General features: G+C 43.3%; 1 protein-coding gene across 6 annotated transcripts in view; it reads left to right on the forward strand.

Moving 5' to 3' along the window:
- gria3b (glutamate receptor, ionotropic, AMPA 3b) overlaps positions 1-16,230 on the forward strand; it is a 374,879-nt gene that overhangs the window by 280,556 nt on the left and 78,093 nt on the right. For all 6 annotated transcript variants that reach the window (XR_013886514.1, XM_080187405.1, XM_080187406.1 and 3 more), the window contains exon 12: positions 9,171-9,369. Coding sequence is in view for 5 of the 6 variants with exons in the window: in XM_080187405.1 (XP_080043531.1) it covers positions 9,171-9,369 (199 nt within the window). In the remaining variant the exon portion in view is untranslated. The remainder of the gene's footprint in view (positions 1-9,170; positions 9,370-16,230) is intronic.

The following is a 16,230-nucleotide window of genomic DNA, read 5'->3' on the forward strand; positions in this document are numbered from 1 at the left end:
GAAAGGGCAAAGACACAGCCAACCTCTACTCGCTAACAGCTGGGAAGATGTGCAAAAATTGACAGAGCTTTCCCACAGACCAATCAAGCAACAGTATGACATAGGCACACTCATAGAATCATACCTTTCAGCTAATGTTCCAGACATTTGCTTTCCTGGCTTCACCATCCAGTGGGAGCATAATCATATCTACTCAGAACAAAGTAACCCTGGGTGTCCTCAGCACTAAATCAGGACTCCATGATGCCTCATGGCATTAGGCTAAACATGGCCAAAGAAATCTGCAAATTACCACCTATTGCCTTGTTGCAGATAATGGATCAGTATTCCTCCTGGTTGAACACCACTTGGCGGAAGCACTGAGCATGGCGAGGGCACAGATGATCTTCAGGGAGAGGGATTTCAATATTCATCACAAAGGATGGCTAGTTTACACTGCAACTGACTCAGATATTCGAGGTCCTAAAGGTTGATTCGTGGGTGGCTAGCACAACTTAAAGCTAGCCTGAAATAGAAAGAGAAAATGCTACAAAAACTCAGCAGGTCTCGATGCTCCTGTGAATAGAGAAATAGGTCAAACATTTTGATTCTGAATGACTTCTACAGAGCTCTAAAAAGAGAGAAATGTTTGGATTTTATATGGTACAAGAGGGGGTGGAGCAGTTGGAAGAGGGTAGATGATCAGTTATAGGTGGGAGCGAGGAGAGATTGCAACAGAGATCTGTAGGACATGAGACGGAGGAAGTGCTAATGACAATATAAAAGACAATAGAAGGTGCTGATATGGTATTAAGGTAAGATATCAGACTGGATGGATTTTACAGCCTCGCCCAAGCAAGAATGGAAATTCCCACCCGAGGTCAATGGACATTTGCGTTGTCCATCCCATGCCCACTCTGATTCCGTGGCGGGTGAGACAGTAGAGTTCTGGTGAATGTGTTAATGGGAAAACAAAAGACCAGTGCTCCGAGAAAGTGAAACTACAGAACAACCATCAGATGGCTCAGTGGGGGAGATGGGATGGGAGTTCCATTGGGACAACACATGCTTTGGATAAAAAAGAGATCAAGATGGAGAAAAAAGATTCACAGTCTAAAGTAGTTGAACTCAGTGTTGAGTCCTGAAGGTTGCAATGTGCCTTATCAGAGAGAAGGTGCTGCTCCATCAGTTTGCACTTGGGCATCACTGGAGCATTGCAGCAGGCCAAGGTGGGACATGTGGACATGAGAGCAAGATGCTGAATTGAAATGGCAAGAAAGGTCGGAGTCACGGTTGCAGACTGAGCAAAGGTATTCTGCAAAACAGTTACCAATTCTATGTTTTGTCTCCTCAATGTAGAAGAGACCACATTGGGAGAAGCAAATATCTTCATGCCATTATCAGCACCTTCTATAGCCCTTCACACTGCATTGATGCCACCTCTGTCTCATGTCCTACACATCTTTGGTGCAATTTCTCCTAGCTCCTACCTATCACTGATCGATCTCCAGCTGCTCCATCCTCTCTTATTCAGTATATAACCCCATATATTTCTCCTTTTTAATCCTCTCTTTGAGTCTGAAGAAGGTCTTGAAATGTTAACTCTGTTTCTCTCTCCAGAGATGCTGTCAGACCTACTGCGTTTTCACAGCATTTTCTGTTTTGATTTACTGTTATTAAAGCTAGCCTCTGCTGCTTAGAGCCAAAATGCACCTCTGAAAGGGGAGGTGAATTATGGGCATTGCTGCCATAATGGCAGGAAGTGACACTGATCTAAGAAACATTGAAAAACATCAGAACATGAAAAAGAATGAGCTTCAAGGTGTCCGAGCACTGCACTGGAGGCCTTGGCAACAGACATCCTACATATGCAGGAAATCCTCCACACGCATGCTCAGGAAGTAGTGGTGGTGAGATCCATGAAGGTCAACATTAAGATTCAAGCCCCAATGACCTGGATGCAATGCCGCATAAAATTCAATGACCTTACATGAAAGGTCAAGAACACTGAATGTGTCTTCAAATAATACATGTTACCAGCTGACTGACACTGTTCAGTTCACTGCAGCCCCCTCAATCACCTACAAAAAATATCAATCACTATTCATATCTGACACTTATACACTGCACCATATTCGCACATTACCCAGCACTGCTGCACACTTCACAACTTGCACTCACCACCAGCTAGTCAACATCACCTATGCAAAATTCACAGCATTCGTTGATGTTAATTGTATACAAATTGGATTTTTAATTGTTTCGGGTGACAGGCAATGGCTGGACATCCATATGTGCTCACATATATAGGAACAGACTGAAAGTGTGGTTGTTGGATTAAAAGTACATGATGTGTAATGAATGTCTCTGCAAATAAATGCTGGTAAGTGTATGAAGACTAGGGTCTGGATTTTCATTCCAGGACCAAGTGCACAGAGTCTGGACAATTCCCAGTTCCTGGGATAATGTGCCCCAGAAGTTTGGATTTTCGATCCCAATGTGGCAAGGTTCCCTGGGAGTTGGGCTACCTGACCCCAGAATGAATACAGAAAGTGCTGGTTGGAAGGGTGGCCTCAGTGTCAAAGCTATGGAAAAAAGGAACTAAACAAAAAGCAACCAACCACCCCTCACTCCGCATATCCCCTCATTCCTTATAACCACTCTCCACCCCCCTCCCCACAAACAATCCCCATCCATGTTAAAACATGCCACCTTATGCCCCATTCATTGCTTCCATACCTCCATGCCAACCTGTGCCCCTACCCGTCTCATAGCCTCTCAAACTCTCCATGTCAATCTATTCCCCTCTACCCATCCCCATGGCTCTTAATAGCCCCAGTGCAAACTTAGCCAATTCATGCCAAGCTATGCCCCTGACCAATTATCATTTGCCTTTACCCCTACTGGGCCAACGCACCTACTATTCACCATAAGCAGACCACAGAACCCATGCTAATGTTAGGTAAAATAAAGTTCTAAGTGTTTATTGCAGACTTTACTAAAGAAACATCCTCATTCATAAAAACCCAGTCACATCATTTACGTTCCTTCAACTACATCCTTATTAAAACAACCATTGAAATTCATAATCTGACTTCAAAGAGTCTATAACCACTTGAAGCTATGAAATGGAAGGTTGTGAAAACAGTCACAGAGCATTAATCCAGTAATGATAGCCTTTCAGCTCATGTCAACAGATAAAGTGAAATAGCCAGCAATTATTGTTTTTTAAACATACCAAAGCATTTGTTTCAAAGATTTAAAGAGCGGGAGTTTTAAATGGCTTTACAGCTAGTTAGTTACCTTTGGCAATCATTTTGAAACTTTTGACATTTATCCACTTTTTATACACATTACTGCCTATTTTTAACAATCCCAAACAGCCCATATGTCTCCCAGGAGAAACCTGACCTCCTCCAAAATGTGTCCCGGACCCTATCCAAATCAAAGAGGTATCCTACCTCTCCAAAGGATTCCGCAAAGTTTAGAACAGCTCCTACCAGGCCTGATCTGTGCATATTGGCTGGAATCTTTCTGTCGTTCACACCCCACCAGCACTGCCAGCGAGGGCAGAGAATTTTGGAGCTCAGTCAAATCTTTGTTCACTGCAGTGGGACAAGAGAATCCCAGGAGCAAGCGAGGCCAGATAATCATTGTGTTTCTCATTCCTGGTTAAAGAAACTCAAACATAACTGGAGGTAGTTGACTTTTATATAGGCAGCAGCCTCTGCAAAGTGCACATTTATAAATTCCAATCCAGGCCCGTTCCTGTGCTCGAAAAAATGTCTGGTGTCACATTCAAGGGAAGGACTTTCAGAGTATTGGCCTCTTCCACCATTTTTGCAGTGACAGAGACTCTTTCTCATTGTGAAAGTTCAGGCCTTGGCTGTAGTTTTAATCTTCACCATCTGGCTATCTGAGCTGCAACAACTGACACACTTGCTTTGCTCTTGTAGAGCAAGATGGTGCAGAAACATACTCTGCAGGAGCTAAATGGAGGAAGATAAATGCACATCCACATCTCAACTCCCAAGGAGGAGACAGTGTAGACTTTTATTGGGATGTCTGTTGCTGAGGCCATGACAAATAGTGGGGCTGAAACCAGTGAGGATGATAGTATCCTCATATCTTATCCATCTTCTTGCATCTCACTTATCCCTGCTGACATTCTCCTGGTTTACAACCTGTTGCAAAGATGCAACTCTTGCCTTCCAACCCTCTCCCCTGGCTGCCTCTCACCCACTACCAGCTTCCTTCCATTATCTTACCTTGTAGGTAAGATAATCGGTGGCACAGTGGTTAGCACTGCTGCCTTACAGTGCCAGGGACCCAGGTTCAGTTTCTGGCTTGGGCCACTGTCTGTGTGGAGTTTGCATGTTCTCCCTGTGTCTGCGTGGGTTTCCTCTGGGTGCCCTGGTTCCTCCCACAGTTTGAAAGACGTTCTGGTTAGGTGCATTGACCCAAACAGGCGCCGGAATGTGGTGACTAGGGGAATTTCACCGTAACTTCATTGCAGTGTTAATGGAAGCCTTACTTGTGACTAATAAATATATAAATTTATAAACTTTAAAACTTGTCCCTGGTTCCTTTCAGATATTCAAGAGGTCCAGGCTGCAGAGGAACATTAAAAAGACAACGATGATGAAAGTGCATTGTCACTCAATTACAACTGACACGAGACCTTCCAAACCCATGACCTTTACCACCTAGAAAAACAAGGGCAGCAAACGTATGGGAACATTATCCCCTGCAGGTCCCCTCCAAGCCACACACCATCCTGACTTGGAACTATTATCACTGTTGTTTCTCAAGGACAATTAAGGATTGGAAAAACATGCTGACCTAGCCAGGGATGCTCACATGCCATGAAAGAACCTTTTAGCTGATGATGGACAACATCAGGGTGGGATCTATACAAGGTGGTACACTGGGCACAACTCGGCAGTGATGAGGGTGGGTGGTGGGGGGGAGGGAGGCGGAGAGGAAAGTCCAGTTACCAGCTCACCAGAGAGTAAGGCCACACACAGGTTCTGCTGCAGAGGATTCAACAGAGTCCTCAAGCTACAGTGGAATGTTGTGTATGGACAATAAAATGCTGCCAGCAAGAATGTCACAAAGCATGAAGGAGTCCAATACCAACTTGTACACGGCTTGGAGCCCATGCTTTCCCAGTGTGGCATTGTGATAAACTCCCTAAGAGCACTTGTGAACCCAATCGTGATGCATCATCAGATGGCCAATAATTATGGAAAATGCTGGATCGACTCAGTGGTTCTGGCAGCATCTGTGGAGAGAGAGAGACAGAGTTAATGTTTCAAGTCTGGATGACTTCTTCAGAGCTGAGGATATGTAGAAATGTGATAGATTATACAGTTGGAGAGGGGGGGTGGAAACATTAACTCTGTTTCTCTCTTCACAAATGCTGCCAGACCTGCTGAGTTTATCCAGCATTTTCTGTTTTTATTTCAATTACCCCACACTCACAGTATTTTGCCTTTATATCGGATGGCCAGTGGTGTTGCAGCTTCATTGCATCATAGGCATAAGTCACCTTGGCTGTTGACTGCTGTGTACAAAGGAGCTTGCGGTTATCACAGCAGTTCGATAATCTGCCCTCCAACAGTTTATCAGGAGTGCTGAGGTGCCAACCTGGGGCAGTGACTGTGGTTCCCTGGAATGCAGATCGACTGTCCTCTCTCAGGAACACAGCTTGCCTTCTCCTACCACTGCCAGTCTGCCACTTTTCTTGCTGTTGTCTGCCAGACCAGACTGCTGCCACCCCTGCTGGAATGGTACCGTCTACAGCCAAGCTTTCTAGACTCCTTCTCCTCAGCCATCTGTAGTCTCCCCATCTGCAACTGAGCAAACTATTATCTGCAAAGCTGCAGCATCTTTGTATCATTGCGTAGAAGCACAGAGACTATCTGAACGGAGATGCCTAGGTTGCTTCCTCCTCCTTCTTCTCCCTGCCCTTCAGTTTCTCTTCATCTAGCTGATAACAAGGGTTGTCCCCTCATGGTGGGGAACTTGTGCAGCATGCCGCAAACCCACAGTGAGTTTTGACACACGATCATTTACCTACTGCAGGGTTCCTCCAGGGCAGTCCAGGTACTGGAAGTGTTGCTTCAACATACCAGTGCTCAGTTCCATCAACCTTTGTGAGGCTATCTGGGTTTCAATGTACACATGCTGCACGTGCATGTGGAGATTGCACACAGGAGTTATGTGGTCAGCAGATAGTCCTCATCACCCAGTAGTCTTTTGGTTTATTATATGGCTCAAATGGGTTGTTGCAGATGAAGACATTATGACTGCTGCCAAAATACCAGCCATTAATCTGCAAGATGCATGGTTCATTGAAGAAATGGAATCCTTTTCGGTTCCAGCAGAGAGCAGAATTGAGAGGTAGCACCCACAAAGCATTGTGCGTGCAATTAATGGCATCTTGTCCCATGGCGACGCCTGTAATTCTAGTAAAGCTACATGCTCACTTTGCCTATTCCACTTTGACAGGGGAGAATGAAATGTAGTCAGTCGTCATTTAGAGAGCCTCAGTGAGTTCTGCACCACAGTGGATAGCACAGTGTAAGATATTGCTAACATCCCTGGACCCCAGTCTGGAAGGAGCCAGATACATGAAAATTCATCGCCACCTTAACTTCCACAGCCACTGACAGTGCAGTCGCTCCCCTGCTCTCAGTTTGGAATTGTGGCTGCAGCAGGAGGCAGATTTCAGTGAGGATATCCTTACTGCAGAAAAGGAACCTCCTATCTTCTTTCTTACTAAGATTCAGATAAAAAGAAATTGCTTCCTGGTTCTGGAGGTCTCCTACTGAAAGCCTTTCCACTCCCCTCCATTCTTTTCCAGCAGCAAGTCCTGCTCTGTGTACACTCTGTGAAATCTCCAAGCCATCCTGCGACCATATCTGGTTTATAAAGAAGTCTTGATACCAGCAGAAACTCCTTCAGCACCTGTCGCACCACTTCCCGTAGATTTATACAACTTGAAGTAACTGTAGAAACCACCAAACACTTGTAGAATCAAAGTAACAACCAGAAGGGGAAAAGTACAGCAGCTAACCTTTAATTGATTGATGGCCCCTATAGCCAGTGCTGATGTGGGGGGAAGGGGTGGTGGAGTCTTGGCTGTTGCCGAACACGTGTCTGACTGTACAAGGTTAGGAAACACCGTCAGCTGAAGTGCAGTGTTCCAAAATAGGGCAACACACTGGTTAGCACTGCTGCCTTGCAGTGCCAGGGACCAGCGTTCAATTCCAGCCTCAGGTGACAGTCTCTGTGGCGTTTGCACATTCTCCCTGTGTCTGCATGGGTTTCCTCCCAGTGCTCTGGTTTCCTCCTACATTCCAAAGATGTGCAGGTTAGGTGATTGGCCATGATAAATTGCCCCTAGTGTCAGGGAGATGAGGAGGGTAAATATGTGGGGCTGCAGGGATGGGACGGGTGGGATTGTTGTCAGTGCAGGCTCGATGGCCCAAATGGCCTCCTTATGCACTGTAAATTCTATGATTCTATGAAAATGACACTGCTGGTGCATTGTATGCAATTTATGTCATCTTGCCTGCTCTACATACTTCTGGCAGCTATTCACTGAGCATGCTAACAGCCTACCAAAATAGCATCGAGAATGAGTTGCCCCAACCAAACATGTGGGTGCCATCTCTCATTTCAAAGGGCACTTCTAATGTCTAAACAGGGGCATAAAAAATATGCATTTTTCTTTTGTATATCAAGGACTGGTCGTTGGGTGGCACAGTGGTTAGCATTACTGTCTCACAGCGCCAGGAACCCAGATTCAATTCCGGCCTCAGGTCACTGTCTGTGTGGACTTTGTACATTCTCCCCGTGTGTGCTTGGATTTCGTCCAGGTGCTCCAGTTTCCTGCCATGCTCCAAAGATGTGCAGATTGGGTGCATTGGCCATACTAAATTGCCTCTTAGTGTCAGGGGGATTAGCAGGGTAAATACTTGGGGCTACTGGTGTAGGACTTGGGTGGGATTATTATCAATGCAGACTCGATGGGATGAATGGCCTCCTTCTGCACTGTAGGGATTCAATGATTCTGCGATATCTAAATAACCCTTCTTCCACAAATCATTCATTGCCAGCTCTTACCTAATATTTAATCCATCCATTCTTCCCATTACTTTTCAAATGGCTTTGTTATCAGAGTTCAGCTTGCTATTCTGTATCTCTTTTATTTTCATTTCCAAGTTAACCTTTCCCTTAACCCTGAAATGTTGAACACTGCAGTTGAAACGGATCAATAATCCTTTCTGACCTTCAAATGTACACCAAGCATTGGGTGTTCTTTTGCATTTCATTTTTACTGAGTCTGCATATTAAATCAAGTGCCTGCACTCTGAATTGAAACAATTCTCTGTTGTCTCCCGTCAACATAATTACTGGAACAGTATTTAAAGCATTTTTGCAGACCGGGAAGGAAGGTGAAGAAGGTATTCCTTCTCTTACATATAAGAAATTGATTGTTCAATCAGCCTGTTTATTTCCCCAAAAGATTATCTAATAGGTGTCCTTCAGTTTTCACTGGAATATTCCATGTTAAATAACAAAGATAGTTTTTATTCAGGATACGTGGCATTGATTCTTCACAAGTGTATAACCATAAGGTGATCAATCCTATCCAGCAAGCTCTGTGTCCAATGGTTTTTGCCAAACTTCCAATATTTCTCATTATTTAGTAAAGAAAAACAATTTGGTTATGTCACCATTCATAATCAAGTCTCCAAAATCAGAGCATTAATGGACTGGTCATGCTGCTCACTGGGTTGAAGACTTGGGCGTAGATATCATGTTCCTTCCCTTTATTTTCAATAGACAAGTTGAAATTTCGATCATGTGCCTTGCATTATCTGTTCAACCATGGTGATGGTCACTGAAGTGGAAAGAGAGAGCAGCCACGTCTTAATAATATTCCTGCCAACATTCAGCAATGTGAACTTTTGAGTAGGCTGAACAATGTTGCATAAATTTAAAAGTGTCTTATTTAAGAGACTCATTTACTTTCAAGTGAATGTGATGAGATTTTGTTTCTAATGCTCTAATTACCATGAAGAAATGGTTAGATCCATTAAATTCAATCTCAATTACCTTGCTTTCTATTATCAATGTGACACCGTAATTAAACCGCAGCCCTTTCATTTTATGTTTAGATCCCTCTCGGGGCGAATTGTTGGAGGAGTCTGGTGGTTCTTCACCTTGATTATAATCTCATCATACACTGCCAACCTTGCTGCATTTCTCACTGTGGAGAGAATGGTTTCTCCAATAGAAAGTGCAGAAGATCTCGCGAAACAAACAGAAATTGCCTATGGAACGTTGGATTCAGGCTCTACCAAAGAATTTTTTAGAGTAAGTGCTTTCCTTGGTTGGTATTCAATTGTTACTATAATCGGTAGTGCAATTTATATATTTTTTAAAACAATACGGTTTTGTGGAATGAGGTATTAAGCTGTGAAGAGTTGGGAAGTTGCAATGATCTCACTTCAATGAAAGCAAACTTTGATCAGCTTTTTTTTAACACTGCCGATGTGTAATCAAACTTGGACATTTGCTAAGGCTAAGTACAGTAAATGGTTAGGTTTAAGTTTGTTTATCAGTGTCACAAGTAGGCTTACATTAACACTTCAATGAAGTTACTATGAAAATCTCCTGGTTGCCACACGCTGGTACCTGTTCGGATACACTGAGGGAGAATTTAGCACTGCCAAAGCACCTAACCAGCAGGTCTTTAGGACTGTAGGAGGAAACCTGAGGAAACCCATGCAGACACAAGGAGAATGTGCAGACTCTGCACAGACAGTGACCCAAGCCAGGAATTGAACCTGGGTCCCTGACACTGTGAGGCAGAAGTGGCAACCACTGTGCCACTATGTCATCCCTTTAAATTTTGCAACTTGGAATCCCTACCAGGCTGAGTGGTTCATTCTGGGAAACACTTACTTTGTGAATGAGATGGTTTCACAGGAAAGCACCAACTCTGAGCGTATAAATAAATGACTAGGAAGAAAACATAGCTGGTCTGCTTATCAGGTTTGTGGATTAAACTAAGATTGCTGGAGTTGCAGACAGTGATGAAGATTGTCAGAGGATACAGCAGGACATAGATAGACTGGAAAATTGGGCAGAGAAATGGCAAATGGAATTTACTCCAAACAAATGCAAGGTGATACGTTCAGATGGGAGCTTTACAATAAATGGCAGAATCATCAAGAGCATAGACACACAGAGACACCTGGGAGTACAGGTCCACAGATCCTTAAAAATGGCGGCATAGGTAGAAAAGAAAGCATATGGCAAGTTTGCCTTCATCAGCCAGGGCATTGAATATAAAAATTAGCAAATTATGTTACGGTTATGTAAAAAGTTGGTTAAGCCACATTTTTAATACTGTGCCCAATTCTGGTCGTCACACAACCAGAAGGACGTGGTGGCCTTGGTGGGAGTACAGAAAATGTTTACCAGGATGTTGCCTGGTATAGAGGGCATTAGCTATGAGGAGACATTGAATAAACTGGGATTATTCTCCCTGGAAAGATGGAGGCTGAGGGGCGACATGAAAGAAGTTTATAAAATTATAATGGATAACGTGAACAGTTGGATGCTTTTTCCCAGAGCAGAAATGATAATTACAAGGGGCACAAGTTCCAGGTAAGGGGGGAAAGGTTCAACGGAGATGTGTGGGCAAAGTTTTTTCACATAGAGGGTGGTGGGGGCCTGGAAGGCACTGCCAAGTGAAGTGGTTGATGCAGACACATTAGCAACATTTAAGACTTATTTGGATAGACACATGAACAGGCAGGGAATAGAGGGATACAGGCAATTGGTCCAGATAGGACAAGGTGATTAGTTCAGGTTTGGTAGGCCGAAAGCCCTGTTCTTGTGTTGCACTGCACTTAGTTCTTTATTTTATACAGCACTGACAGTGCTGTTCTCACACCCTCACACCACTGGGTGAACTGTGCACAATTCATGGATTCTTGTTTGTTATTGAGAGAAAATGACTTCGCAAAACTAGCACAAAAAGCAAACTTGCTTTTCCTTAACTGGTGGGAGCTTTTTATTTTCCTGCAGCATTATATCTACAACTCTCACAGCTACAGCAAAAGCGCAGTCAAGGCTATGCCACCAACCACCTTCACACTGCCTCATTGTACTGAACAGAATGTGGGCATGTTCTGTCAGAAACCCAGACTTTGAGCCGGCGTGCTATCTCTGGTGCTACCTTGTGGTGCAGTTCAGATGTGGCAAGTAACCACAGCTGGGTAAGCAGACATTCCTGTGTCGTTGTGGTGCAGTTGAGGATGTAACATAACTATTGAATGGCCATTCATTTTATCTTGATCTGCCTGGAAAACATCACTGATTCCATAATGCTGGCGTCCATGCTATTGAATGGCTTCAGCATATATGAAATCTGTCTAAGCACCTTAATTCTTTTGATATGCAATTTTTAGATTTTAGATTGTCATCTCCTAGTTTTGTGAATCAATTCGCAAAATACTAGGGAAACAGTTTTTCTCTTTCTTCCTAACCCCACACCATTTTCACTTAGCCTTTCAGTGGGTTGGGATGGCCTTGGCTACAAATCACACATGCACCCCTTAAAGTCGAGGTCCCCAATATGAGGCCTGCAGGAAAACTGTATTTCCACCCGCATGCTGTTTTTGGAAAAACGTGTCAATTTTGGAAGTCCAGCAAAAAATGGTGAGTTTGTCATCACCGGGGGAAGCTTGCTATGAAGTCAAGAATATAAATGTAAAATGTATCGACACCTTCATACGACACTGTGAAAGAAAGATACTATTTCATTGAAGGCAACTCAGCGAAGGTTTACTAGGATGATTCCCGGGATGAAGGAAGTGTCTCATGAGGAGAACAGGCTGGGATTCTACACATTGGAATTTATAAGAACAAGAGGTGAACTCATTGAATTCCTAAGGGGCTTGACAGGGTAAATGCTGAGAGGGTATTTCCCCTCGTGGGAGAGTCTAGGACCAGGAGACAGAGGGTGGAATTTTACTGGCATGTCTACCCAAGGTTCGTACAATCCCGCCTGAGGCTAACAGAGAATGCCATTTTCCGAGTCTCACCCGCCACCCCGAATTGGGGCAAGTATGCCGGTAAAATTCTGGCCATAGTCTCAGAATAAATGGGTGCCAATTTAAGACTTAGATGAGGAGAAATTTCTTCTCTCAGAGGTTGTGAGTCTTTGGAACTCCTTGCCGCAAAGAGCTATTGGGAAGGAGTCCTTGTGTATAATTAAGGCTGAGCTAGATAGATTTTTGATCTGTAAGTGGATCAAGAGCTGCAGAGAAAGGGCAGAAAAGTGAATGTGAGGGATGTTAGATCAGTCATGATCCTATTGAATGGCGGAGCAGGCTCAAAGGGCTGATAGCCCCCTCCTGTTCTTATTTCTTACTGTCTTATTAGCTGCTGCATTGTAATGTAGATGTGCTTTTAATGCTGTTATTTTTCATAGGGATTTTGTTCTGCAAAGGTATCTTGACCCTTATATTGTAATGGTGTAATTTTTATCATGCATCACAATACTTTTTCAATCAACAAATGTGCCAAAGTGCATTGAAAATGTTTTATAAAGTCCTGTCTTCCTCTGCTGTCATGTTTTGTGCTGTGATTTAACTCAACTTGAAAGCCACGGCTATAAAAAACTGCTTTTGTATGTTGAAAAAAGCCCCTGCACCTGCTGTCTGTCATTGATTGCCAGGCACTCTGTTTGGAAATGGAATGGGGCATCTTTCTGTTCTGTCAATTTCAAGCAATGCAAGAAGCTTTTGTTATAACAGCGATAGCATTTGTGAATGCTTGACTGGGTTTCAAAAGCTAATAATAGCTTCAGTTCAGTGTATAGTCCATTTATCTAAGAATGATTGAAACTTTTAAGACATATTTAGAAGATGCCTTTGATGTGGGCTTTTTTTTGTTCATAAATCCAATGGGCCCTTAAATGATTTTCTTTAATTTTTCTTTCTTTCCAGGAGCAATAATGGTATGTTTGAATTCAGAGTTTATAGGGTTTTTGGAGGTTTAAAAATAATTCCATTCTTGCTGTATTGTTCCTGCGGACACAATGGAAATTGAGTGAGTGGTTGCGGAGGATACGTGGAGATATAGAGGTGGTGGGGTGATCTGAGGGGTATGGGGTGGCGGGTGAGGGGTGAAGTTTCTGAGGCCTTTAAATGATGGGGCTGAGTCGTATCACCAAGATTCCTGTCCCCAAGCACGTAGGAAATTCCATCCCAGAATCTCAATTACATCTCAGTGATTATCAGATCCAAATTGTGTCACCTCTGAAATGTAATTAGATTTTTTTATCTGTTTGTCTCTGTGCTGGTACTGATGCTTACACTGCAATTTGAACATCAATAGGGCATCAGTCACCTTTAAGAGGAGGGTTCCTGGAGATTCACCCAGTTATTCAAACATAATATGCATTTCTGACTGTTAAACATAGCAAGCTTTGTTTGGATGAAGAGAAAGCAAGGCTAATAATGCAATTAGAACCTGTGCCTGTCGCTTTGATTTGTGTTACTGGTGGCAGGCTTTCAATTGGTAGCTGAGACTCATAAAATCACCTAGTGTACCCCTGTGTAGACAATTTTGGAAGAGAACAAGTTGTCCTAGACATTGCTGTTGATGTTTTAATTTGGAGTTAATGTGCAATATTTTGAGGAGAGTGAAAGGTTGCTCAATAACCCTAAATATCGCTGTTCATTGCTATGGGAGGAAGTCCTGCAAATATGATGGCGCACAGAACAGGTTGATCAACGGAACAGCAAATATAATAACAAGTCATGCAGGGGTTATTCCTTTACATTAGCACGTGTAAGAACATGTCAGATATTTCCTTCCAAAAGTCATTTTGCTAAGTTGTCCTGAGCACTAATTCTGGAGGTAAGACTCAAGAGGATAGAACTATATTGAAACTGCTAGACATTCTCTCAGGAAATGGTGATGGAATTGAATTGCAAAGAAATAACAGGCACATTCTTTTTATTCAGTCACAGGATGTGGGCATCGCTGGCTCGACCAGCATTTATTACCCATTTCTAATCGCCCTTGAGAAGGCAGCACTGAGCCGCCTTCTGGAACCACCACAATTCGTGTGGCACAAGTATATCCACAGTAGCGTTAGGAAGGAAGATCTCCAGGACACAGTTCAAATATTTTTTTTAAGATGGTTGTGTCACTGGCAAAGCCAGCATTATTTTCCATCCCTCAGTGCTGTGAAAAAATGGCTATGGGCATGTTTCTTAAATTGCTGCTGTCCATGTGCTGAAAGTCCTTCCACAATACTAGTGGAAGTTCCATGATATGATCCAGAGATGAAGAAGGATTGAAGGTATATGTTCAAGTTAGCATGGTGCATGACTTGAAGGGGAACTTGGAGGTGTCCCCATGTACTTGCTGCTTCTTTTGTTCTGGCTGGTTGTGATTGCAGCTTTGGGAATGCAAAGGTTATAATTTTAGCACATTTTAAGGACCATCATAGATTAGACATACTTCTCAGATGATCACTCTAAAGCTAAGTTTAAGAAAGACAAATCATAGACATTGAATGCATCTGAAGATCTATTCTTACTTTCCCCAAAGGAAATTGTCTAGCTGTGAATATTGTCATCTTCCAGATATCCTTTTTAACAAGTTTCAGCCATATTATAGTATCTTGGATATTGTGAGGCCCCGGGAATCTCTATTCAGTAACGTCCCTCTCCTCCAAAAAGCATATAGAGCTAGGGTTCATGAGTTTGTGATACAGAAGGCTTTGTGAGACAATATAAATTTTAATCTCAATAAAAATTAATTAAAGAATTGGTCATGAAATTCACCATTTGGTAAGACAGTCAATTGCAACACTAATAGTTCTAGAAAATGATAGAAAATACAAACTTACTTGGAATAGAAAATCCAATTTTATCTCCAAATACTGTCACATTAAAATATTTAAGTAGGAAATCCCTCAATTATTAAAGTAACATTTAACTCAAATCACCAAGTTGAAGAATACAACATTAGCAAGGTGCCTTTGTCCTGGTTATAATTGCCAACCTCTAATAATCATACTGTTTCCATGAGAGATACTGAAGCTATTTTAGAGAATCTGAAAATTTAAAGTATGCTTTCAACTTTTATATTGTCCCAAATAATATTGTATAACTGCTCATTCCTTTGATTTCTAAGAAAGCCGAACATTGATGCAGGCTGCAAGAGATGAGATAAAATCATAGGGCCCAATTTTACCATCAAGTTGCACCCGTTTTTCGGCACGAAAACTTGGTAAAGTTGGGTGTGAGTTGCATAGTGCGATCCGCACCCACCTCCATGCCAGTTCCCCCTTTACCAAGGCCCAAAAATGGCTGCGATCGGGACCGCGCCCGAAACGGGCGCGACAGATATTAAAATGCATTTGCATGCATTTCAATGGACTTAAGCACGTCCAACCTTACTGCCACTTCCCCCTTTATCAACGCATTCGCCCATCCAGATTCAGCCGACATGCTCTACAAAAGTCCAATTCAGGCACTTCAACTAGTGAGGAGATAAGTGCCGAGCATCTGACGGCTCTGCTTGAGATCGGTGAGGAAGGGGAAGATGGATCTGATGGCTCTGCCTGAGAACGATGGTGGGGGGAAGGGGAGGGTCTATTGCCACTCTACCTGAGATCACTGTGGGGGAAGGGGGGGTCTGCTGCCACTCTCCTGCGATCAGTAAGGGGGGAGGGGCACACAATCAGTATGGGTCGCGGACGGGATGGGGGGATAAAGGGGTCAGTATGTTGTGGAGGTGAGGTAGTATTTGTCGGGGCCAGAGGGAAGCATTATCCAGCCCAGGAGGAATGTGGCAGGGGAGAATTATTCTATCTTTTTTCTGTCTGCACATGCGCAGTTAGAGGCACTGATTGGAGCTGCAGGGTTTCAGGCATGTTAAGCCCCATCCACAGGTTTGTGCAGCGTGTATGGGGGCACCTGAGAATGGGTCTAAAAGTCGAATCTGAAACACTCCCAGTTTCAAGTCTGCCCAGCACTTAGAATCAAAATGGTAAAATAGGGCTCAAAGAATCCTACAGTGTAAAAGGAGGCCATTTGGCCCACTGAGTCTACACCCAGGACCTAGCCCCATAACCCCATACATTTATCCTAGCTAGTCCCCTGACACTAAGGTGCAATTTTGCATGGCCAATCCACTTAACCC

Source organism: Carcharhinus amblyrhynchos, chromosome 4, assembly GCF_965287045.1.
Source record: "Carcharhinus amblyrhynchos chromosome 4, sCarAmb.v2.hapA, whole genome shotgun sequence".
In the NCBI taxonomy this organism is placed as follows: Eukaryota; Metazoa; Chordata; class Chondrichthyes; order Carcharhiniformes; family Carcharhinidae; genus Carcharhinus; species Carcharhinus amblyrhynchos.